Source organism: Brassica napus, chromosome C4, assembly GCF_020379485.1.
Source record: "Brassica napus cultivar Da-Ae chromosome C4, Da-Ae, whole genome shotgun sequence".
Lineage (NCBI taxonomy): Eukaryota > Viridiplantae > Streptophyta > Magnoliopsida > Brassicales > Brassicaceae > Brassica > Brassica napus.
In genome coordinates this window covers 23,829,678-23,855,458 of record NC_063447.1, presented here as the reverse complement: position 1 = coordinate 23,855,458, position 25,781 = coordinate 23,829,678, and the positions used below count along the sequence as shown (strand labels likewise).

Here is a 25,781-nt window from a genome sequence, read left to right as displayed (position 1 = left end):
GTTGAAATCGGTTTGGTTCGGTTTCATTTTGATCGGATCGAATTCGATTTATTTCTATATCCCTACTAATATGTATCTCCAAACAACGTATTTCCAACAATTAATGTTCATTGCAAGAGAGTCTAGGACTTAAAAGAGGTTTTGCTAAAATATTTTTTGTCAATTTCAGTGATTAATTATGATTCCATTTACAAGATCTAAGGCAAAGTTGCAGGCTCTATGCCTGTTAGGACCTGATTGGTTTAAACGCATCGGTTTCGGTTGCGGGTGCGGAAGTTTACAGAAACGGGTGGTTGCGGTTTCAAGCGCACAACGTTTGAAAATTGTTGCGTTTGTGGGTCGTTTTTGACTGGTTTACCCACAAATGCAAAATTATTTAATAGACAAAAAATTTATTAATTACAAAAATGATAATATTAAAACACAATAATAAATAATAAATATAACAACTATATTTATAAGTCATATTATTATAATAAATATAACAATTATATTTATATAACTTTTAAAAAATAAAAATTTACCCTTCCGCAACCGCAAACGCTAGATGAAATTAGCTTTTGATTTTCAGAAGTTTGGAGCGGTGTAAAGCGGTTTGTAGCTTTTTGTGATTTTTGTAAAATGACAACAACCGCTACCAACCGCAAAAGCTGCGTTTGCGGGTGGTAACGGGGAAACGAGTCAGACCCTTAATCTTAGTTTTCAGTTGAGGCATAAATATGCACTTTTTCGTTTCCCTTTGTATAAACAGAAGTGTAAATCCCTTATATGTTAAATGAGAAATATTACAACATTGTTTTGTAGCCACGTGTCATCATGAGAATGAAAATCAAAATTTTTAGAGAAATAGGTTGGTCCATCTTAACTTATATTATAATTTTTATTAAACTAACTATTAAATTGATAAATAGTGTACAAAAAAATATTCTCGCACTTTCCTTAAATAAAAGCTACGGAATTGCCTCGTATGATTAACGTATATATGACAATTAATGATTATGAATAAGAAATATTCTATAATAATTTTTGTAACTTAGCTCTTTTTGTTTAATTTTATATTATTAAAAGATATTAAAAAACCACATTAACTATATAATAAAAATATTTTTTTATTATATGTTATATTTTGAATTTTTAAAACGACTACAAATTATTAAAAACGTTAAATATCTCACACTAAAATTTTGTGATCAATGGTTTAACTTTTTTCGTAATTACAAGAAACAAATGATCATAAATCGTATGAATATGAAGTTTCATTTACTAGACATTCATATTAATATATTACTATAGTTTAAAATTAAACTATATAACATAGAAAATACTTAAATATGATATTTTCTAAATTTGTATTGAAAAAGTATTGAAACCTTAATATTTTAATTTTGAAATTTGATTTAAAAAATTCGTACATTAGAAATTTTGTGTTTATCATATGAGTATGAATTCTCAATAATAAATATTTATATTAAAATATACTATATATCTATGTCCATGTCATTGAAATTTAGTTATATATCATATAAGATAAAATAAAATGATTGTTTTGATTTATTTACCAAAAAAGTATCTTAAATAATTGTTTTGATTTATGTCTTCACTCTAATTTAATTATATACATAATACGTAAATAAATACAAATAAATAATGATAGATAAAAATTAGTTTTATATATAACATTCGCACAATTGCACAGATCTTAAGCTAGTTGTAATAGTACAACATACAGTATATTGCATCTTAAATGACTCCCAACAAAACCACATCAATGAGACAATAGATAAACATTGTGGTTTGACCTTTATGCCCTCTAATATAAAGCGTCTTTAAGTAGCTCTAAATGGCTAAATCCAATGATTTTTCTGGGAATAAATGGGTGAACCTTTAAATTCACATCTCTTTATAGGAGCAATCAAAGTGCCACGTAGATAATTAATTAAAAAATATTAAATTTATTTAAAAATAACTAAAAAAAAGAATAACGCTAATTTTAACGACGATGACGCCGCTGGCTAAACTGTAAACCATAAATCTTAAATTCTAAACCCTTAACCTTAAATCATAAACCCAAACCCTAAACCCTAAACCCTAGACCCTAGACCCAAATCCTAGACCCTAAACCCAAATTGTATACCCTAAACCCAGACCATAAACAATAAACCCAAACCATATACCCTAAACCTAAATCCTAGACCTTAAACCCAAACCTTATAGCGTCTAGGTTTAGGGTTTGGGTTTAGGGTTTACGGTTTGGGTTTTAAGTCTAAGATTTGGGTTTAGGGTATATGGTTTGGGTTTAGGGTCTAGGATTTGGTTTAGGGTATGGGGTTTGGATTTAAGATTTACGGTTTGGGTTTATGTTCTAGGATTTGAGTTTAGAGTATACAGTTTGGGTTTAGGGTCTAGGATTTAGGTTTAGGGTATTGGATTTCGGTTTAAGATTTACGGTTTAGGTTAAGAATTTAAAATTTCGGATTTACGGTTTAGCTGGCGGCGTTGTTAAAATTAGCATTTTTTTAGTTAATTTAAAATAAATTTAATATTTTTTATTAATTATCTATGTGGCACTTTTATTTGTTAAAATTGGCAATTTATGGGTCAGCAATCTGGATGTAATCTAACCGACCATCATTCTTTCCACTTGTAAACAAAAATAAACCTAAAATTTTCATCCAGTCAGGAAGAATAAGATGATAGCTGTGATCGGACTGCTTCTGGTTTTTCTAGTTTCAGCATTGTTCTTAATCCAAGGAAAGCGAAGATCAAACGGCGGTCAGGATAAGAAGCAATCTAGTAACGAGCCTAAGGATTCAAAGCCTAAAAGTTACAGCAAGAGTGAGGTCGCAGAACATAACAAAAGAGACGATTGTTGGATCATAATCAAAGATAAAGTCTATGACGTTACTTCTTATGTTGAAGAGCATCTTGGTGGTGCGCCATTCTAGATCATGCTGGTGATGATTCTACTGATGGGTTTTTTGGTCCACAACACGCAACTCGTGTTTTCGACATGATCGAAGATTTCTACATCATGGAGGTTCCTCTCTTCGCAACCCTCGTTATAGACAAAGTGGATTCAGGTGTACTTAATAAAAAGGGAAACGTTCTGGTCCATCAAAAATACAACGTGTGCAGGCTCCTGGATGTGGAGAAAATTATTGAAATACAGAGACATTGCCAAAGATTTCCATTAGAAGAAGGTGGGTAATGGAAATCAGAGCTCATTCTGGTTCGATTCTTGGTCGCCACTAGGATGTCTGATTGATATTACTGGTGTACGAGGCTGTATTGATTTGGGGGTACACCTGCACGCAACGGTTTCTACGGCTCTGCACGCACGGCGTAGGAGGAACCACCGTATAGAAGTATACAACACTATTGAGTCAGCCATAGAAGAACAACGCAACAAGATGACAGAGGAGGCAGACTACTCTGTCTGGAAGAACTCCCTGGGCACATACAAACCTGTTTTCCACACCAGAAATACTTGGAAGCTCCTTCGCCAGAAAGGGACCATTGTAGACTGGTACAGAGGTGTATGGTTCACACATCATACGCCAAAGTACGCTTTCTTTACTTGGTTAGCCATTCTGAACCGTCTAACCAATGGTGATCGTATGCTTACTTGGAACACAAGCGTCAACCCTTCATGTGTTTTCTGTAATCAACTCGAAACTCGTAACCACTTATTCTACTCATGTCCCTACACCTCTGCAGTCTGGACACAACTGATGAGTGGTTTTCTTGGATCTCGTTTCATAATAATCTGGGAAGATATAATGGCTCTCACCATTGATAACAGTCAAGATATGATTACTAATTTCCTCACTCGCTATGGCTTTCAGGTCTCGCTCCATTCTCTATGGCGAGAAAGAAACGACAGGCGCCATGGCGCTTCTCCAACCACGATCTCCACCCTTGTTACTATGCTTGATAGGCATATTCGAAACCGATGTAGCTCCATCAGGAAGTTGGGAGATCAAAAATATGCTGCAAGTTTGAGTGTGTTGTTTGCTACACGTTAAAGAAGGAATGGCACGAGTAAACTAGAACGATAATTTCTTTTTATTACAAATTTGTAGCACTTGTGGCAAAAACAGTGTATTTTTTCTTTTGAGTAAATTTAACATATATTCAAAAAAAAAAATTCTACATTGGAGAGCTTCGCACGTAAGATTAAAAAATTTGAGATTGTGGAACCTTTTGTGTTGTGTTTCTTTGTCTATTTGTCTCTACTAGTTCCATTGTAATGCCAAATTTCCTCCTTTTCTGCAAAATTTTCACGAAAAATCTTGAATTTCAATCAGGGTTTCAGTTGAGAGTGAGCTTGATGATGCTTTGTTTCAAACGTTCTAAACTCATCAGTATTGTTGGTATATTGGTTTAGAATAATAGAGACTGTTCAGAAAGCTTGTGTGATAAATATATTGAGTTTGGAATATATATTGAGTTTGGAATGCATTGAGTTCAATCTGTTGCTGTTGAACATCTTGTGAGAATCAACAAGATCATAAGAACATAACTATTTTAATTGTATAGAAAACAAGTTCTGATAGATTGAACAAACTACCAACGTTCATGTGAAGAAGATCGGCCTCCAGCTCGGCTAGGACGGTCATAAGGACCTGGTCCGCTTCTATAGGCTCTTCCCTCATCACGTAACGGTCCCATAGCTCCATACCCATCTCTTGCGTATCTGTACCTATCATAGCTCCGCTCTCTCCTGCCATAATCATCCTCGAGATGATGATGGTGTTAATGCATCCCATACTTATCATTCACCAAACGGTCTCAAGGTGGACCGTACCTGCATCGGTTTATGCATCAAAAGATCAGGACTTTCCTAAACCAATACATGTTGGAACTAATTAGACAAGAGATAACAAGAGTTACAAACCTCTCCACTGGATAGAGGTCATACTTGTCTCTCTACCTTCAAAGCGGTGTCTGTAGCTATGTCGTCCATCCATGTAGCGATCACGATCACGTTCCAGCTCATAGCGATCTCGGTGTCCATCGTATTCCTCAATTCTTGAGCAGGGACTTTCAGACATTGGTTCCGTCGTGACCGATTTTGACCCCAACAGTTAGCCCCCCAGCTCGTTAGAACCATAAGCTTCTAGCGTTAGGTTCTAGCAAGTGGCTTGGCAAGTTAGGAAAGTTAGGCAAGTTAGGGAAGTTAGGCTTTATTAATGGTTGAAAAGGTCTGTCGTAAGCGGTCTTCTCGCTTTTCTAAGAGTGGAACGTAATAAGATTGGGGCTGCGCCTTATGACGGCTGCCTACGTACCCTTGTTGAAGGGATCAAGCCTTTCGTAGTTCGTTTTGGAGTTAAGGTTCTTAAAACCCGTTTTCCAGCCAATGACAAGTAACCAAATAAATGCGGCAAATATGTAAAGACAATATAGCGAGTTTAGAAAGAGTAGATCTTATTTTGAATCCGCGTAAGAGCATTGTGATCATTACAAAAGATTATAAAAGCGTCGGCCGCAAGAGCTGTCAACGAATTACTTAGTTCTAGCAACCTAAAACCTTGAAACTAGTTGAGTCGCAGCTCGATAACAAAAGACGAAAAAGATACGAAAAATGTATTGATTGATTTTGGACTGAACCTTATGAAAGGCTGCCCACGTACCCCTTTCGAGGATCAAGCCGAACGTAGTTCGATTGAAAGAGTATAACAAGAGATCGAACTGCCTGGACGAGTTCGTCTAGTAATCGAGTGTCAGTCATAGAAACAGAACATGCAGAGAATAATGCCTAAAAGTATCTAAGTGCAGAGAGTTAAAAAGAATTGTCCCCTTGACTCTTCAACCTCGACGTCCTTATATACTCCTCCTAGAGGCGGTTAGCTCATTCTCGTTCTGCCCTTGGTCGAGTTTATCGCTTCGCGGAGATATTCCATTTTCCTTTGATCTTCGTGTTTATCTTTGGAAACTTCACATTTATCCTCAGAACTTGAAATTTATCTTCTCCTGCATAACAAAAGCTAAACCGTCAAAACGATTGGGCTTGATTTGGTATAAAATCGTAAGTGGGCTCTTAGCCGCATTCTGGGCCTTTTCGAGTTGTTTTCCGACTTAGGTGTTTTTACGATTTTATAAAAAGAGCGCTTTCGAAACGACATCGTTTCCGAAGAACATTTAAATTCCTCGTATAGCGTAGGCAATTCGAGGTTTTCAGCTAACCGTGGCCGTTTTATACGATAAATCCGAATGTTTTTTCGGGAGAACGAGTTCTTGCGGTTTTTAAATCGTAAAGTTCCAACGGTGACTCCGATCGAGATGAAACAAGCGCAGGTTTGTTCTAATCCCGAATGGGGGAGTTGCGAGGATGGGATGAAGACAGCACGATCGTTCCAGCTCGGCCATCCGCCGAACTGGACTGGCCCAGCTCGGCGGATGGCCGAGCTGGTCGAGTGTTCGATCCAGCTCGGCCATCCGCCGAGATGGACTGGTTCAGCTCGGCGTATGGCTGAGCTGGTCGTGTTGTCGATCCAGCTCGGCGGATGGCCGAGCTGGTCGCGTGTTCGATCCAGCTCGTCCATCCACCGAACTGGACTGGTCCGCTCGGCCATCCGCCGAACTGGACTGGTCCAGCTCGGCGGATAGCCGAGCTGGTCATGTGTTCGATCCAGCTCGGCCATGTTGAACTGAAGAGGAGATAGAGCTTGTACATTAATAGGGCAAGCTCTAGAAGATGTCCAGAAGAGTTCAATCAAGCTTCAGGAGTGCCCTGAAGTTTCTATCTTGTGAACTTAAGTCCAGGAGGGACTTAGACTGATCTTGAGAAGGCTTTGGAGGAGTTTGGGAGAAGATGGCCGAAGGTCCAAAGATAGGGCAGGGCGTCTGTACGGACCAGTACGGATGGTACAGCCATGTACGGATAAGGTGAACCACGAAGGTGTATGGATTGACCAAGGAAGAAGTCTTAGTGGTGTGCATACTTAGGGCGAGTGTACGGACCGACCATGCCGTACATCGACCGTACTACACACTAGACTCGACCATTCATCTGGTTTAGCCAAAAGAAGATATGTGCAAGGATAGGGTGCGGCCTGTCTGATCTCTTATGACTGTTGGAGACTTAAGTAGAAAAAGGAATATTCCTTAGGATCTGTGTGGTCCAAGAGACAGTCTGGAAAGGGAAAGCTAATTTACCTTTACAGCCTTATCCACACACTGATTCATCTAGGCCATTGATTCAAAATAAGCCAATCTCTCCCCTTCATTCAAATCAGGCGTGCCTCCCTTGCCAGCTAGCACCAGAACATCCAAGACCAGCCTTCTCTCATCCTAGCCATCCATTCTATCTTTTAATTACAGCCTTAGGATTTAAGTTTATGATCTGAGTCATGTAAAGGCATATATAAGCCATTTGTATGCATTTTGTAAACTCCAAGAGAGAGAGGGAGATTTCTCCTCCTCCTTCATAATCTTATGATACTTTGTCTCTCTAAACTCTCTACTTTTTTTATTCTGGTTACTTCAATCTCGTTCTCAATCTCTATTCTCTCAATCTCTCACTTAATCTCTCACTTAATCTCTCATACACACTCACCATTCTCTTATTCTTCCATTAATTTCTTATTTTCTTTCATTGTTGAACAAGAATCAGTCCCAACCTGTTGAGGTTGATCCAGCCGCCCACACACAGCCTGTGCTCTGAAAACCTAACATGGTATCAGAGCCAGGTTCATCAGAACTTGGTTCCAGCTTCCGCTCAAGCACAAGCTCACTCCCATGCCTTTTCAAGCCAAGAAGAAGCTTCATGGTCCAGCCGGCTGTTCAACCTCTTCAAGAAGAAGATGTGCTCATCCATGGTGTCCAGAAGCTGTCATTGGTCGTTCTACACACCCTCATGTCCGCCCTGAAGAGAGAAGGCCATCGGAAGCATGTCCAAGCCCTTCCCATTCACTGTCCAAGAAGAAACTTTTCAAGGAGGAAGATTTCAGCTTGTAACTGGTGTGGCAACTCAAACATGAAAAAAGGAGGTGTCTTTGGCATGGGGAGTTCAAGAAGAAAGGCCACGTAAAGAAGGAGATGTTGGTTCTCAAACCAACAGCTCAGATCTGTCCATTTATGATGCATATTGCCTTGGAGGTTCAAGGAACCAGCACAGGTTCCTTGGCTGTAAGCTAAACCTCCTTCCCTTGTTTAAAGCTTGTGTCTTTATGTTATGGTTGTGTTGTGTGGTGTGGTTAAGTCCTGCGGATTCTGTTTTGCATCATCTTGTTGTGATTGCCATAACTAAAGGGCCATTAATGGTTGTAGCATCTAGTAGAATGTCTAAGCTACTTGCATAATGGTACTGAAGTTGTTTTGATGTTGCATTGGTTAGTATGCATTGAGTAGTATTTTAAATCCCAGGATCTCATGTCTTGTTCATTGCATTGTCTTGTGTATTGCCATAGCTTGAAATCATCATGAATGTGTTGTAGAATTGAGTAGAATGTCTATGTTGCTTGCATCATGATTGATAAGCTGTTTTGCATACATAAGAATGTCTCATACTGTCTAAGTTCAATCATATTGTTGTCTGATGCTATTGCTGATGTTTAATCCATCATTGATTGTCGTGCACCAATTAGAAACTATCTAAGTTGCTTGCATCATTGGTATTGATTGGAACTGTTGTGCATAGCTTTAATATTGCCCTCATGGATTGAACATGTTGCATTCATATAGCTAATGCTTTAAGATTGTGCATTCATGTATTGATGCATTTAAAACTGAGCCTAAATTGCAAATGTACTAATGTTAGCTTGCATTGCATTTAGAGAACTAAAAAAAAAATTATATGCTTGATTGTGCGTTGATTATTTGGCTGTTTCAAGTTTTATATATTGTTGTGGCATTTGTGATCAAACAGGATGGATGATCTTGGTTTGGTCCCAATGGGATGATCTGATCTTGCATTGAGTTGTGGTGATGTTAGGTACACAAAGAAGTGATACAGTGACAAGCCAAACCAAAGTGTGAAGACAAAAGGTCTAGTTCCATTGCAAATCATCACTGGATGTGTTAATCCATAATCTACAGGAAGTGTAGTGTGATTGATTATGCAATGAGAGGATGCCATTGTATAATACCATAGGACATGCTCAGTCCATAGTCTACAGGTAGTGTAGCATGGGTTATTAGACAATGAGAGCTTGTCTTGTGAGGACTCTCTATGGTGATCCAAACACCCTAGTTCCTGGTATAAGGAAGAGAGCAGCTCACAAGACCAAGGCCATCACAAAAGTCTATGAAGACTGGTGGTCCAAAGGCCATGAAATTGCTTACACCTTACACAAGCTTAGCTCCTCACCTATTCTCGGAGTTAAGCTTGAGAGGGAGTGTTAATGAGCAAGTTTCATGGTCCATTACCAAGTCTTTGCAAGGACTTAATCAAAGGATCATTAACCGGGTCTAGGCAGTGGCGTGTCTAGGCAAGAGACTGTTCAGAGCAGTCTTAGCTGAGTGAGGAAGAAGGCTCTCTCTCAATGCGGCTTCAATGTGAGGTGGTTGAGGAGAAGCAGATGAACCCACTCAGTCATCCAACAAGTTGGTGTTGCCATGAAGAGGTTGCAATGGCCAAGAAAGAAGGGCTTCAAGGACTACATTCAAGTGACATCAACCGGAGCTATTCTAGGCTGGGTGTGTACGAAGGCTAATATTCAAGCTGAAGGATCCATACAGTCTTCCAACAAGTTGATGTGTCCGTAGAGGTTGCAAGCCTATGCCTAGTGTGAGGGATTCAAGTGACTATCCAATCCAATCACTCCTCACCAAAACAAAAAGGGAAGTGTCCCTTAAATTTAGTTCAATTCAATTCACTCATCATTTCATTGCTTAAGCTTGCTATGATACTTAAAGTGTTTTGATTGAAATGTGATGCATTGATGTGATGCAATCTTGGTTTCTTGATAAGTACTAATGCACCTTTGGGATAATGTATCAGGTAACATTGCTTGAGCCTCACTAAAGATGTTCCTGGTCGTTTCCTAGCTTCTCTAAGGTGGCTGTGAAGTCTGTTGAGAGGGGGAGACTCAAATCAGGTCTATGAAGAGGGCAATCCTAGTTTGAAGTATTGCTCAGCCTCACGAGTGTGTGAAGATGAACTGGTCGCATCCTTGCCTTTCTAAGAAGGCTATGAAGCTTGTTGAGAGGGGGAGTCCCAAACCGGTTCCATGAAGAGGTGAAGCTGAGTTGTGGTCTGTGCGCAAAGTCTTGAAGAGTTGCTGCACCTATTAGGCCACGATCCAGAGTTCTTTGTGTCCAACCACACTGATTCTAAGGCACAAAGGCTCAATGGCCAATCCCTAGGCCTTGGAGATCTCTACTCTTTTTCCCTTGCAAGGTTTTGTCCCAATGAGTTTTCCTTGTAAGGTTTTTAAGGAGGGAGACTCTTCAGTGATCCAATCTTGACATAGGATCTCCTAGAGTCAAGCTTGAGGGGGAGTGTTGAACTGAAGAGGAGATAGAGCTTGTACATTAATAGGGCAAGCTCTAGAAGATGTCCAGAAGAGTTCAATCAAGCTTCAGGAGTGCCCTGAAGTATCTATCTTGTGAAGTTAAGTCCAGGAGGGACTTAGACTGATCTTGAGAAGGCTTTGGAGGAGTTTGGGAGAAGATGGCCGAAGGTGCAAAGATAGGGCAGGGCGTATGTACGGACCAGTACGGATGGTACAGCCATTTACGGATAAGGTGAACCACGAAGGTGTATGGATCGAACAAGGAAGAATTCTTAGTGATGTGCATACTTAGGGCGAGTGCACGGACCGGCCAGGCCGTACATCAATGGTACTACACACTAGACTCAACCATTCATCCGGTTTAGCCAAAAGAAGATATGTGCAAGGATAGGGCGCAGCCTGTCTGATCTCTTATGACCGTTGGAGACTTAAGGAGAGAAAGGAATATTCCTTAGGATCTGTGTGGTCCAAGACAGTCTGGAAAGGGAAAGCTACTTTACTTTTACAGCCTTATCCACACACTGATTCATCTTGGCCATTGATTCAAAATGAGCCAATCTCTCCCCTTCATTCAAATCAGGCGTGCCTCCCTTGCCAGCTAGCACCAGAACATCCAAGACCAGCCTTCTCTCATCCTAGCCATCCATTCTATCTTTTAATTACAGCCTTAGGATTTAGGTTTATGATCTGAGTCATATAAATGCATATATAAGCCATTTGTATGCATTTTGTAAACTCCAAGAGAGAAAGGGGGATTTCCCCTCCTCCTTCATAATCTTATAATACTTTGTCTCTCTAAACTCTCTAGTCTTTGATTCTGGTTACTTCAATCTCGTTCTCAATATCTATTCTCTCAATCTCTCACTTAATCTTTAATCTCTCATACACACTCACCATTCTCTTATTCTTCCATTAATCTCTTATTCTCTTTCATTGCTGAACAAGAATAGGTTGATCCAGCCGCCCACACACAGCTTGTGCTCTGAAAACCTAACAGGCCATCCGCCAAGCTGGACTGGTTCAGCTTGACGGATGGCCGAGCTGGTCGTGTTTTCGATCTAGCTCGGCTATCCGACGAGCTGGACTTGTTCCGCCGAGCTGGTCGCGTGGTCGATCCAGCTCAGCAATCCGCCGAGCTGGACGGTGTGCCCTGTCCACCCTTTAATAAAAAGGGGATAACTTATGCTATAGGATGCTGATTGACCTCAGACCGGTGGCATTGGAAAGCTAACTCAAAGCTCTATCTTGTGTCAAAATATGGGCCGAATCAATCCATGGGAAGGTATTCATCCATGGCAAAAATATGACGCGTCTGTGCAGTTTTGCACCTTACGAGGTCTGAACGAACGAGTTGGACTGCGTGTTTGGTTCCGTGATCCATTTCTCTCGACTCTGTTGCTCAGGAACTTTTGTCGAGAGTTTGTCGAGAAAGCTTTCGTACAGAAACACAATTTTTGGACGTTTATGTCGAGATAACCATTTTTTGACCCCAACAATGTTTGCTTCCTGTTGTCGATAAAATATATCAAAAACTCGTTGTATAACCTTTTTAATAAAAAACTATACGAAATTTTTTTACAAGAAATATTTTCCGGGGACTTTCAGACATTGGTTCCGTCATGACCGATTTTGACCCCAACAGTTAGCCCCCCATCTCGTTAGAACCATGAGCTTCTAGCGTGAGGTTCTAGCGAGTGGCTTGGCAAGTTAGGCAAGTTAGGTGGAATTAATGGTTGAAAAGGTCCGTCGTAAGTGGTCTTCTCACTTTTCTAAGAGTGGAACGCAATAAGATTGGGGCTGCGCCTTATGACGGCTGCCTACGTACCCTTGTTGAAGGGATCAAGCCTTTCGTAGTTCGTTTTGCAGTTAAGGTTCTTATGACCTGTTTTCCAGCCAATGACAAGTAACCAAATAAATGCGGCAAATATGTAAAGACAATATAGCGAGTTTAGAAAGAGTTGATCTTATTTTGAATCCGGGTAAGAGCGTTGTTATCATTACAAAAGATTATAAAAGGGCCGGCCGCAAGAGATGTCAGCGAATTACTTAGTTCTAGCAACCTAAAACCTTAAACTTAGTTGAGTCGCAGCTCGATAACAGAAGACGAAAAAGATACGAAAAAGGTTTTGATTGATTTCGGACTGAACCTTATGAAAGGCTGCCTACGTACCCCTTTCGAGGATCAAGCTGAACGTAGTTCGATTAAAAGAGTAGAACAAGAGATCGAACTGCCTGGGCAAGTTCGTCTAGTAATCGAGTGCAAGTCATAGAAACAAAACATGTCGAGAATAATGCCTAACAGTTTCTAAGGGCAGAGAGTTCTCAGAGTAAAAAGAATTGTCCCCTTCACTCTTCAACCTCGACGTCCTTATATACTCATCCTAGAGGCAGGTTGCTCATTCCCTTTCTGCCCTTGGTCGAGTTTATCGCTTCGCGGAAATATTCCATTTTCCTTCGATCTTCGTGTTTATCTTTGGAAACTTCACATTTATCCTCCGAACTTGACATTTATCTTCTACTGCATAACAAAAGATAAACCGTCATAACGATTGGGCTTGATTTGGTATAAAATCGTAACTGGGCTCTTAGCCGCATTATGGCCCCTTTCGGGCCGTTTTCCGACTTAGGCATTTTTAGGATTTTATAAAAAGAGTGCTTTCGAAACGACGTCGATTCCGAAGAACATTCAAATTCCTCGTATAGCGTAGTCAATTCGAAGTGTTCAGCTAACCGTTGCCTTTTTATACGATAAATTCGAATGTTATTGGAGAGAACGAGTTCTTGCGGTTTTTAAACCGTAAAGTTCCAACGGTGACTCCGATCGAGATGAAACATGGGCATGTTTGTTCTAATCCCGAAGGGGGGGGGGAGCTGCGAGGACGGGATGAAGACAGCACAATCGTTCCAGCTCGGCCATCTGCCGAACTGTACTTGCCCATCTTGGCGGATGGACGAGCTGGTCGCGTGTTCGATCCAGCTGGCCATCCGCCGAACTGATCTGGTCCAGCTCGGCGGATGGCCGAGCTGGTCGCGTGTTCGATCAAGCTCGGCCATCCGCCGAACTGGACTGGTTCAGCTCAGCGGATGGTCGAGCTGGTCGTGTTGTCGATCCTGCTCGGCCATCCCCCGAACTGGACTGATCCAGCTGGGCGGATGGCCGAGCAAGTCGCGTGTTTGATCCAGCTCGTCCATCCGCCGAACTGGACTGGTCCAGTTCAGCGGATGGCCGAGCTGGTCGCGTGTTTGATCCAGCTCGGTCATCCGCCGAGCTGGACTGGTTCAGCTCGACGGATGGACGAGCTGGTCGTATTGTCGATCCAGCTCGGACATCCGTCGAGCTTGGCGGTGTGCTCTGTCCACCCTTAAATAAAACAGGCATAACTTATGCTACAGGTTGCTGATTGACCTTAGACCGGTGGCATTGGAAAGCTAAATCAAAGCTCTATATTGTGTCAATATATGGGCTCAATCAAACAATGGGAAGGTATTCGTCCATAGCTAAATATCTGACGTGTCTGTGCAGTTCTGCACCTCAAAAGGTCCGAACGAACGAGTTGGACTGCGTGTTTGGTTCCGTTATCCATTTCTCTCGAGTCTTTTGCTCAGGAACTTTTTTCAAGAGTGTGTCGAGAAAGCTTTCGTACAGAAACGCAATTTTTGGACGTTTATTTCGAGATAACCGTTTTTGACCCCAACAATGTTTGCTTCTTGTTGTCGATAAAATATATCAAGAACTCGTCGTATAACTTTTTCAATAAAAATTATACGAAATTTTTATTGCGAGAAATATTTTCTGGGGACTTTCAGACATTGGTTCTGTCGTGACCGATTTTGACCCCAACAAGTATCAGTCGACGAAGAAGGGTTGGTGTTGATCGTTGCTATGCGTCTCTCTTTGCAGATTAACTGTTCCAAACGTGCATGGTCAGAGAATAACAACTTTTTTTCTTGTTGCTTCTGGTACTGCGGAGCATGCACGTGAAAAATCAAGAAAAAAAAGTAAATAAGAACATAAAAATAAGCTAGACTCAATCAAACAAACTGAGTCTAATGGCGACTCCAATGCTCCCCGGCAACGGTGCTAAATTTGATATCACTTAAATTACCCTATGAGCGCCTTTGCTCTCTCGAATAAGAGGTTCAATTGTAGTACGTAGGGATCAAATCCACAGGGTATAATGATATAGAAGTTATGGGTATGCGAATGACAATCCTAGAACTCAATTCTAATGCAACGATATCCAGTTCTCGCTGCAAGTCCAATCATGATTAAGTCCAGTGTTCCAACTCTCGCATTTAAACACGGATAAACTGTCGATCGATACTATTGACTAGGTATTGTGGGAACCAAAATTCGCATTGTCGATTTTGATGAAATGAGGAAAGCAAAGAATACCTTACTTTCCTTGAAGTTAAGATTTTCTATGAGAGCCAACGACAAGTGACCAAATAAATTCGGAAAATATAGAAAGATAACAAAACGAATTTAGAAAAAATAGATCATTATTTCGAATCCGCTTAAGAGCATTGTGATCATTCCAAAAGATTATAAAAGCTTCGGCCGCAAGAGCTATCAGCTATTTCCCTAGTTCTAACCACCTAAAACCTTAAACCTAGTTGAGTCGCTGCTCATTAGCAAAAGACGAAGAAGATATGGAATTTTTTTTTTGTTGATTTCGGACTAAACCTTCTGAAAGGCTTCTTACGTACCCCTTTCAAGAATTAAGCCGAACGTAGTTCAATTAAAAAGATTAGAACAAGAAATTGAACTGCATGTACGAGTTCGTCTAGTAATCGATTTCAAGATAAAGAAAACCAAGCAAGTCAAGAATAATGCCTACAAATTCTAAGTGCAAGAGTTCTAAGAGTTTAAAGAATCATCCTTGCACTCCTCGCATTTGCTTCCCTTATATATGCCTCCAAGGTCTACCGTCCTTCCTTTTTTGCCCCTACTTCGAGTTTACCTCATTGCGGAAATCTTCCTTATCCTCTCGATTTTCTTGTTTATCATGGAAACTTTACATTTATCTTCCTTTCCATTTATCTTCTATGGAAATAAAATAAACCATCATTTTAGTTTGGGCATGTTCTCGTTTTGAGTCGTAAGTGGGCTTTTGTCGCGTTGTAGACCTTCTCATGCCATTTTTGACTTTAACGTTTTTACGGTTTCTTTCGGAGAATACATCTTTTGTATGATCTTGGTTCCCATATTGTTGGTTCTATAGGATGATGAAAACCAGTCGTAAAATTGAGATAACAAGTCTTTGCTATTTTATCGTAAAATTTAACAGAAGCTCCAATTGAGACAAAACAAGAGACAGCTCAATCGAGAGTCGAAGGAGACAACTAAGAATGACATATGAGGGCGAAAATAGCGGAAGAGCAAAGTGTCACCATTGGGAGAGATGGTCGGAGGAGCATTCTCTCGCCACTAGGGGAGATGGAGTGAGGAAGATTAGTGTCGCCACTAGGCGACATGGTTGGAGGAGAGTACTCTAGCCACTAAGTGACATAGAGCGGAGGGTGTGGTGTCTACACTAGGCGACAAGGAACAGAGGATGTGCTGTTGCCACTAGGCGACATGATCGAAGGAGAGTGATGTCACCACTATGCGAGACAAGCGAGGGAGCACGGTGTCGCCATCAGGCGAGACGAGCTGAGGAGCATGGTCTCACCATCAAGTGAGATGGGAAGACGGTAGGCACGTTGTTCCCTTTGTTGATTGCTTTGTGTACTTTTTAAACTATTTTATTTGTTTTACGAGAGATTTTCCGTAAACGTTTTCCGAAAGTTGTTATAAAGAAGACTACATCTTATAGATGATGTTTTTCCGAGGAAACTTCTGAAATTTGTTTGACGGAAGATCATTTTGTAAGACTCGTCATTTATCGCAAAAACCTTCCACGAGAACGTTTTTCCAATCTTTTCATGCTTGGGTATAAATTCCTTTATTCCATGTCCGATGTTACGGTCAAAATCGGTTATGACAAAATCAATGTCGCAAAATCCTCGAGAATAAAAATACGGAAAACTAAAACTTCGCAAAGTATTACACGACAAGCTTCTCAGAAAGGATCATTCAATCTCCCGAACAGACGATTCCCGAGCATCGAAACAACCAAACCAGCATCGTCCTACCCGCCATTGGGTGAGTTGGATCGACCAATCCAACTCGCCCAATGGCGAGTTGAGTCGACCATGTCCAACTTAGGATCAGCACTCTCGTCTCACTCTCCAGAACTCTCTCCTACGAGTCCCGATGAAACCGTCTCTAGTTTGATCTCGATCGGAGTAACCGTTGAACCTCTACGATAAAATTAACAATGACTTGTTTCTCATATGAATCTCAATCAATCGAATAAAATGATAACGGTCAACTTAACCCCATGGTTATCTCGACTATACGATTGGTTTCCACTATCTCGTAAATCCAACGTCGTACAGAAGGCGATTTCTCTGAAAGAAATCGTAAAAACATTTTAGTCGAAAATCAGCCCGAAAAGGTCTAAAACGCGGCAAATTCCCCCTTACGATTTTAGTTCAGAATGAGCTCAAAGTCACTATAATGGTTTATTGAATATTCCGGAAAGAAGATAAATGTCAAATTTCGAAGAATAATCATGAAGATCGAGAAAAATAGAATGTTTCCGCAAGAAGATAAACTCGACCCGGGGGCAGAAAAGGAAAGGGCAAACTGACCTAGGAGGAGTATATAAGGGATGCCAAGGCGAGAGGCGCAAGAGAGAACTTTTTACACAAATTTAGCACGTAGGGTGATTTTGGCAATTTTCCGTTTTTGTTATCGAGCTACGATTCAACTAGGTTTTCAAGTCTTAGGTGGTTAGAATAAGGGAACTCGCCAACAACTCTTACTGCCGAGGCTTTTACTTGTTGTAAACGCTGAAACGCAGATTCAGAATAAAATCTTCTTTGCTCTCTTTTCGAATGATATTAAATTTTTTTTGTTTTTCATAATATTGATTACTTGACGTTTGGCTTAGCATAAATCTGGGATCTCAGGGAAAGTTAGGGTTTCTTAATTTTCCACAGATTACGGAAACCGACGGTGTAAATTTTGGTTCCCACAGTTAGGCTCTAGAAGAAAGAGGGTACAATCAACTCACAGCCACAAAAAGCTTGGTCAGTATGTCTGCAGACGACTAGAACAACCAACGAACTTGCGACGGCACTGATGCCAGCGACGACATAAACAAACTCCAACAGCGAACGTTTCTGTGGTCCACACTGACACTAACACCACGACGCTCGAGGAGTTTAAGAAGATGTTCACGAAGTTTTCAAAGAAGTCAGAAGAACAAGATAAGGTCATGGGTACCCTCGCTAAACAGGTCGAAACCCTAACAGCGAGAATCGGGCCGTCCTTCCACGTGGAACCATCAGAGTCCAGGGAAGAAGGTTAGATTTCGCGACTGCGTTGGACAAGCCTGGGAACGCGCAGGGAAACATATCATGAAAAATTCCCGATGAGATAACCCCGATCGACACATAAAGACTCAAAGAATATTCTGCCTGATGAGCAGGACGCCGATGTAAACGAAATCGAACGAGTCAACTTGGATATCAGCGATCAGTCCGACCATTCGGAAAAGGACGCAAACGTGCATCTAAGAAGGACTAGAAGCCGCACGAATCGGCAAGATTTTTTGTTCGAAAAGCCCATGACTGAGGAAGAAGAAAACATCTTTTAGGTAGAACAAGAGAAAGTCACCGAGGAACAGGCTCGAGTCTCTCGCAGCAAACGCCGGCAAACTCAAAAACCTGCTGACGACGACTTTGACGAGATCCACGATCTCGTTGATTACATGAGGAAAACAGCTGTGGAAGTGAAAGAGGTAAAATCTCATATTCACCACACTACCAGCTCCACGCCTAAAATCGACAAGCTTCTCGAAGAGGCTTGAATAACTCATTTTACTGCTCACATCACTGAGACGAAGGTCGTAGACCCTGAGAAAATCAAGATTCCCACTTACGATGGCACCATCGATCCTAAAGCGCATCTTCAGACCTTCCAGATCGCCATGGAAAGGGCCAAGCTAAAGAAAAGCAAAAGAAACACCGGCCATTGTCGCCTCTTCGTTGAAAATCTCCAGGGAGCAGGGCTCGAGTAGTTCTCCCGCTTTAGGCAAAACTCCATCGGAAGTTTCCGCCATCGCTTCGAAACTTCTCAAACAATACTCTATGTTCATAGATAGAGAAACCTCCGACGTCGACCTATGGAGCCTAGACCATAAGGAAGACGAACCTCCGACAATTGATACTAATATAAGATTGTCCAGCGCTCGCTGCGGGTCTACATGTTGGAATTCAATGTCCACGCTCTCCTGTGCCACACGGAACCGGTAACGATCGATGCACCTATAGGATGTTGATCGATACTCTTCCAACAAGCTTTAATCTCAGATCGATAAGTTCACTAGATCGGTTTGACCAGCTGGCTACAGCTCGTCTCTAAGAATCTAGCTCAGCAGAATTACTATCAGGTATGAGCCTACTCTCGTAGTTGTCAACTCCTAATGATCCTAATTAGCCACCCTAGATTAATGCAAGCAATAAGTCCTAACTCTGTGAAGGATGTCAATTTATCACCTTAGAAGTTCTAATTTCAATAACTTTTCATAACCATATAAACCCTAAGTCTAACAATGTGACTACTCAGACATAATAAAACAAGACATAAAGATAAACTGAATGAATTGCATAATTAGATAAAGAGAGAAAAACTGGAGTTCCAATACAATACTCTGAAGGAGTTCTTGGATGTTCTCTCCAAAACTTAAGCTATAAAATCCTATTATGTTTTTATGTGTTCTTTCTTGTCCAAACAATATCACAACTTATATATTCTAGGTCAAAACTTGTCAGGGGCATTCTGGTAAACATGTAGACTTATGGGCTCAAATCATATTCTTGGCCCGCAAAGCTTCTCGTTTTGTGGACTCTGGGTATCGACTTTGTCGCCTGTTCATTTGCTCAGCTACGGGTTTATCTCCATTTAAGCTCCATTTAGCTCCATAAAGTCTACAATGCTCCAGAACATACATAAACCTGTAAATACACTAGAATAGACTCCAAACATAACATAAAGACTCTGAATAAGATCTATACTATGGCATAAAAAGTGGTCAAATACATAGCATATCAGACCGCAAGGCTAAGTCGGTTTCGACAATATGCATATGGCGTCGTTCAGCTATACCATTATGTTATGGTGTATGGGGAGGAGTTGTAAAATGAGAAATGCCATGAGTGATTTTAATGCAATAAAATCTCCCCCATTATATGTGTAAAGAGTTCTCAGCTTGGTTTGAAATCGATTTTCAACCAATGCTTTGAATCTTGTGAAAACATCATGAACCTGTGATTTTTGTTTCAACGGATAAAACCATGTATATCGGGTAAAATGATCGACAAAAATGACATAGTACTTGAAACCATCTATAGAAATGTGGAGATGGCCAAACATCAGAGAAAACTATATCTAATGGGAAAGTAGATATAAGAGTAGAAGTTGCAAATGGCAGTTTATGCCTTTTTTTAATGGAACAAATAGTTCAAGGTTTGTTTAATAAAGCTTTAGAAGAAATCGGAAAATCATACAAAGAAACCATAGTGTGAAGAATAGAAAAATCAGGGTGGCCTAATATAGAGTGCCAATCAAATAGAGTAGTTCTAATAGCCGAAGCATAAGAATGTGATGGGTACTTGGCATAACTCCGACTTGGCCACTGGTATGTTCCATCTTTAGGTGTTCCTTGAAGACGAAGCGCCCCCGTAGTCAGATCTTGGACCTGGAAATAGGTTGGTGTAAAGGTTACAGAAACATTATTAGCTGAACACAACTGAAAACTGAAATAAGATTCTTATCTAAGGATGGAAGATAGAACACATTATTTAAGAAAAAAATATGTTTGAGAGAAGGAAGAGATAAAGAACCAGTATGAGAGATGGATAGACCAGAACCATCTCCAAGTAAGACATCATCGCCACCATTGTAAGGAGCATGTAAGGACAGATTCGGAAGGTCTGATGTCATGTGGTGGGAAATACCAGAATCCAACAACCAAGATGCGTCAGACACCTGTCATCACTGCTGCATTTTCCCGAGGATGCCATTGTTTTTGCTGGTTTTGTTGATATGGATTTCCATATGGCATATTCTGCTATTGTTGTTGTTGATTCTTTTTTTTTTCTGCTGAGATCCACGTATGATTCTGAACTCCGGGAATTTTTTGGCAGTATGACCTTGTGTCCCACATGCTTGACATATTACAAGATATAGTTTGGATTGACGGTTGTTGTTGATGATGTTTCAGTAGTTGTTGTTGTAGAACCGCGAGTTGTTGTTTCATTGGTTAGGACGCCAATTGTTCTGTTGTGCTTGAGTTTGAGTTGCATTTGCTGTGATCGGAGTTTGTGTCACTGCAGCTGAATCCTTGCAAAGGATCATGGCCTCACGGTTGAGTAAACGTCCGTGGAGCTCATGAAAGGCTATTGGCGTATCACGGCCGTTGACTGCATCAATCTCTGGTTTGTACTCTTCACCCAAGCCAGAAAATATATGCTCAGTTAGATCTTCAGGATCAAGAGGCTTCCCAACAAGAGCCAAGTCATCTGCTTTGGTTCTGATGGCATGGAGATACTCAGTGATGGTTCTTGTACCTTTAACACTCTTGCGGATTTGATGTTTTAATTGTAGTATGTACCCTCTGTTAGGTTTTCCGAATGTTGTGGCCAAAATATTCCACACTTCAGATGTGGTAGTCGCCATGGAAACCAGAGGTTGGATTGGTAATGAGATGGATCCAATGATTGCAATGTAGAGAAGACTATCCTACCTATGCCATGGAGCATAAGCCAGATTTGTTGTTGTCTGTCCATCGATGATTATGGTAGGCGTTGGAGTTGCAGTTGTTTCATCAATGAATCCATGAAGTTCATGTCCTTCAATTAAAGCTTTGGTCTGTCTGCTCCAAATGATGTAGTTGAGATTGCAGAGCTTGGTAATGTTCGACATGTTGATGGAGAGAAGAGTTGAAGCGGGATCTCTAGCATTGTAGGCAGAGGTGGGCTCACTAGATGCAGACATGATTAGAAACAGAGAGAAGAAGGAGAAAAAGAGTTTGTTGTTAGGCTAAAGAAGGAGAAGAAATAAGAGATGAAGCGGCAAAAACAATTTTAAGAGCCTTGCTCTGATACCATATTAGGTATTGGAATTATGTGATATTATTGATACAGGAGAGCTTTGAATATATACATAGGATGTCATATAAAAGAAAGGAAATAAGAATATACAACATTATGAACAAAAATATGAACGTTAGTGATTGATCTACTTTCTATCTTCTTCTTCTTCTTCTTCTTCTTTTTCATTGAAGCTCTACTGAGGATGAAATTGTCCATTGATCCATCAAACTCCATGGCGAGGAACAGATCTCTGCAACTGGGAAGGTGTTAAAGAATGCATTAACGAAACAAGAGTCTCGAACCTTGTTCTTGAGGACTTGCACCACACTGGCTCACTGGACGAGAAGAGCTTGAACAAGTCACTACAAGAAAAATGACTGATAGCCGCAAAAAAGTTTGAAGCTAAATCTAAAAAAATTGTGGCTATTTGTCGGATAGCTACATGTAGCCACGAAAAAAATTTGCGACGTCAAGCTTGTCGCTGTCGCATAATTGTGGCTATTTGTGGTTTAACTTCCACGACTCAGCCACAAGCGATTTTTTCGGTTAATATCTACAAATAACAACAATTATATTTTGTAGCCATTATCGCCACAATTAGCCACATACCAAATTGTAGCTTTATTGGTACATATAACCACAAATCTAGTTGTGGATTTTAATGCACAAATAGCCACACATATAATTGTGGCTCTTGTAAAATTTAATTAAAACTTAATTTTTTATATAATCAAGTTCTTGGTCACGGACAATAACAGGTAAGACGGCACGTGAAGCCAATGCTTCTTCAAGCTGTTTTTAGAAGAAGAGCAGTAGAGAAGTTATTCAAATCCCACTCTGCCTTTTTTTTCTCAATGCATTCGTGAATAACTCAATAATTGGCTGAAGCAAGAAACCCAAACTCAATAATTGACGACAAAACAGAACACACAACTGTATAACTCAAATCTCAATTGTTCAGAATTATATATCAGTTAAATAACACATAATCTGACACATAACGTACACTGTCTTATGTTTTCTTCATTGTCCATCGATTTCCAAGTGAAAAAGATGAACCTTTCGGGCCTTTCATATTGCTGGAGATAACTGGTCTCAGTCCTTAGTTTGACGCATTTTCTTTCTAGATTTTAGCGTCTTATCAGTTGCCTTCACTCCGTTTGTGGTCGATGAACCCTGGATGTTCATATATAAACAATGAACCAGTAAGGTTTTTGACATACTAAGCATGGTCACGAAGTTACAGTAATGAACCGGCTACGCTTACCTTTTCCTGTTTTTTTGACACCATCATACCTTGTCTTCTTGATTTTCTGTTTCCTTTAACCTGCTTCTCCTAGTTTACAAGAATTTTGTTTAGCACTCAACTGAATAACTCAAAGCATTTTTCTCAAATGTCAGAAAGCAAAACCTGAGATGGCGTTTTAGGATCATCAGCTTTGTCATCATCTGTTCTGAGGTTTCCTTGCTTTTGTGATCTCTTACCCTTTCTTTGTGATCTCCTGTTCCCTTTTATCTGCTTCTCCTATATTTAAGGCAAGTATTTGTTTAAGACTTATCAAAAGAACTCGTCGGCATATTCTCTAATGCCAAAAAAAAGCAAAACCTGAGATGGCTTCTCAGGATCATCAACATCTTCATCATCATCAGTTCCGAACTTCTCTTCTTTCATTAGTTTCTCAGAACGAGCATGCTTCTGAAATTAGCCAAATCAAAATAAAACTTTTCATACCTACAAGATTGGAGCGAGAAAACCTCATTCTTATTATCTAACCCTTCAGTTTAATATACACAGTCCTATATCCACTGCTTTTGAATGATATAGCTAACTTTTTGAATAACTACAAGACGAGGCTGAAGCTGGATAATATATACTCAGCTATAGCAATGATTGAATAAAGCTAAATAGTTTTACTACCTTGGAGGAAACATGTTCTTGCATAGTTTTCTCATTCAAACAAACAGTGTTTGGACAATATCTGCATTTATAAACAGATTTGCATTTAATCATAAAACCTAGAATATAGTTCTCTTCCTCCTCTTCCGGTGGTTCTTCTAAACCGTATTGCATCGATGTCTTCTCATGTCTCCCTCGATAGGCACCACCATCAGAGTCATCAGCATCCTCACCAGCAGCTGTAACATTGATTTAAAAGCCAAAGGTTGTCACTTTAACTATCTAACTTCTCTAAACATTCTCATTAATGGTTCGACTGAAGAAGCAATCAAACCTGGGGAGTCATCTTCTCCTTCACCCTCTGAGACGGAATCATCATCGTCTTCGGAAGCTTCTGCAACGGAGTCTTCGGATTCGGATTGCTCTGATTCTTCTTCTTCTTCTTCAGACTCAGGATCGGAATCAGAAGAGAAGCAAGAGGAGTCGGATCCACTGTCTTTGTCACCATGCTCTAGCTTGTAAAATCGTCTCTTTATCATCTTTTCTGCTCTGCAAAGATCAAAATTGCAAAACCCTAAAACTAAGGAATCCAAAAATTTCGAGAAATTTATCGAAAAGAAGAGACTTTTGTACCGTGAGTTTCGCAGAGAGAGAGAGAGAGAGAGCTTGGAGACTGAGGGAGATGAGTTTTTGGCCTTTTTAGGGTTTATAGGTTATTCTTGTAATTAAAAGGCTTTCAAGGGTGTTTTCGTAATTTGCCGCACACGTTCTTTCTTGAGTTTTTGTTTTTTTTGTATGAGATGCATTGAGGAAGAACACATGTGTCTAGAGAGGTTTCTTGACTTGTTGAAGGATACAGTGGAGAAATCACTAGTCTTCTTAAATAAGAAAACGCTCATCTGTTGATCAGAAAGAAAAAAAACGCTAATCTCTGCTCTCCCTCACTTGATTTGATCATATGTTAGATAGAACTGTGCTTTGGATTGCAAGGGTTTTGATAAATATCACGTTCCGTGGAGTCTACTTCATCTTGTTCATTTAGCTATGAGTCTTTTCCCAGCATCAGTGCAGTGCTTTTTGTTTGACATCAGAGATTCCTTAGTAGTTCTCTGTGTTTCCTTTGAGCAAGCGGTATTGGAATACATATCAGTTTGTGTCCGTTGCTTCTAGTGTCTCAACTCTCATAAGCTGACGTTTTCCTACTTTTTTTTTTTTGTATGGATTCTGTTTGGACCTTATTTACTTGTCTTGCCTGTGAAGAGAGTTTTGTTTTGTCAGCTGCTTTGTTCTGTAACAAGTACAGTTGTTGGCGCATTGGAGCATCTTCAATTAGATAAAGGTTTTGATCAGCATATTAGCCTTCTTTTTTTGAGTGGAATCAGATTGGAAAACCCCGCTTGCTGTTGTTTTGTTGTGATCACAATGAGATAATGTGGGAATGATCTTAACATGCCAGTTACAGGCCGGCTCAATACTATTAGGGGTCCTAGGACCAAAAAAAAAAATTTACTCTCTAAAATTTATATGCAGATAATGTTTAAAATATTTTTAAAATTTAATCAGTAATGTTTTGCACATTTTGTAATGAAAATAAAATTATATACATATCAAATTATTTTGGGTCACTTTCAGTTTTATTTATTATTATTCATAATTTTTTATATATAAAAATATAATTTTTAAAGAAATTGGGTCCATTAATTATTATTATATGGGGGGACACGGGTTTGGACCCGAGGCAGTCGCACCGCTTGTCTCTACTAAGCCGGCCCTGGCCAGTTGCAAGAGTTTAGAGTATGCATGGTTGCCTAGAGGCTAATCTTCGATCGACATCATTTTGCTATGACATTGATGTGATAGTCCTTGTGGATTTGTATATCTACAAGTGTGGAGATATAATTGACATTCTGCTATGTGGTTCTAAGGACTTCCAATGAAGTAATTTTTTTCATCTATATACTTCCATGCTTTTATGAAACTTGCTATGCATCAGAAATTACCGAGTTTTACTGGTTGTCTTCTGTTTGCCACTTCTAGGACATTCTATATCTTATTTCTTAACTCGAATGCAAGGACAGAAAAGCGACATGTGCATTTAATATTTTTGCTCTAATGTGATAGTTCTAAATATCAGGTTCACTTTGGGTGTACTTTTGCTGTTTCATAACACTATTGGTCTTTTTGTAGATCATGGTGTGTTAGGAATCAAGTTCGTTTGA

At 40.1% G+C, this 25,781-nt stretch overlaps 1 protein-coding gene and 1 pseudogene across 1 annotated transcript; one reads left to right on the top strand and one right to left on the bottom strand.

The window, feature by feature from the left end:
* Positions 1 to 2,280: 2,280 nt before the first annotated feature.
* LOC125585395 lies at positions 2,281 to 11,251 on the top strand (annotated as a pseudogene).
* Positions 11,252 to 22,543: 11,292 nt separating this feature from the next.
* LOC106391147 (receptor-like kinase LIP1) lies at positions 22,544 to 24,370 on the bottom strand. The gene is made up of 7 exons (XM_013831733.3): positions 24,196 to 24,370; positions 23,897 to 24,111; positions 23,584 to 23,801; positions 23,272 to 23,361; positions 23,077 to 23,190; positions 22,933 to 23,001; positions 22,544 to 22,841 (listed from the first exon to the last, which is right to left on the bottom strand). The coding sequence occupies exons 2-7, from the start codon at positions 24,099 to 24,101 to the stop codon at positions 22,761 to 22,763; spliced, it is 777 nt and encodes a 258-aa protein (XP_013687187.2). The 5' UTR covers positions 24,102 to 24,111; positions 24,196 to 24,370; the 3' UTR covers positions 22,544 to 22,760.
* Positions 24,371 to 25,781: the final 1,411 nt, after the last annotated feature.

Excerpts from the sequence above, each read along its gene's own strand:
- LOC106391147 (XM_013831733.3), bottom strand. The coding sequence starts at position 24,101 with ATGATAAAGAGACGATTTTACAAGCTAGAGCATGGTGACAAAGACAGT. Across the intron at positions 23,362-23,583 it reads AAGAACATGTTTCCTCCAAG|AAGCATGCTCGTTCTGAGAA; the intron begins GTAGTAAAACTA and ends GGCTAATTTCAG. Across the intron at positions 23,191-23,271 it reads ATCCTGAGAAGCCATCTCAG|GAGAAGCAGATAAAAGGGAA; the intron begins GTTTTGCTTTTT and ends CCTTAAATATAG.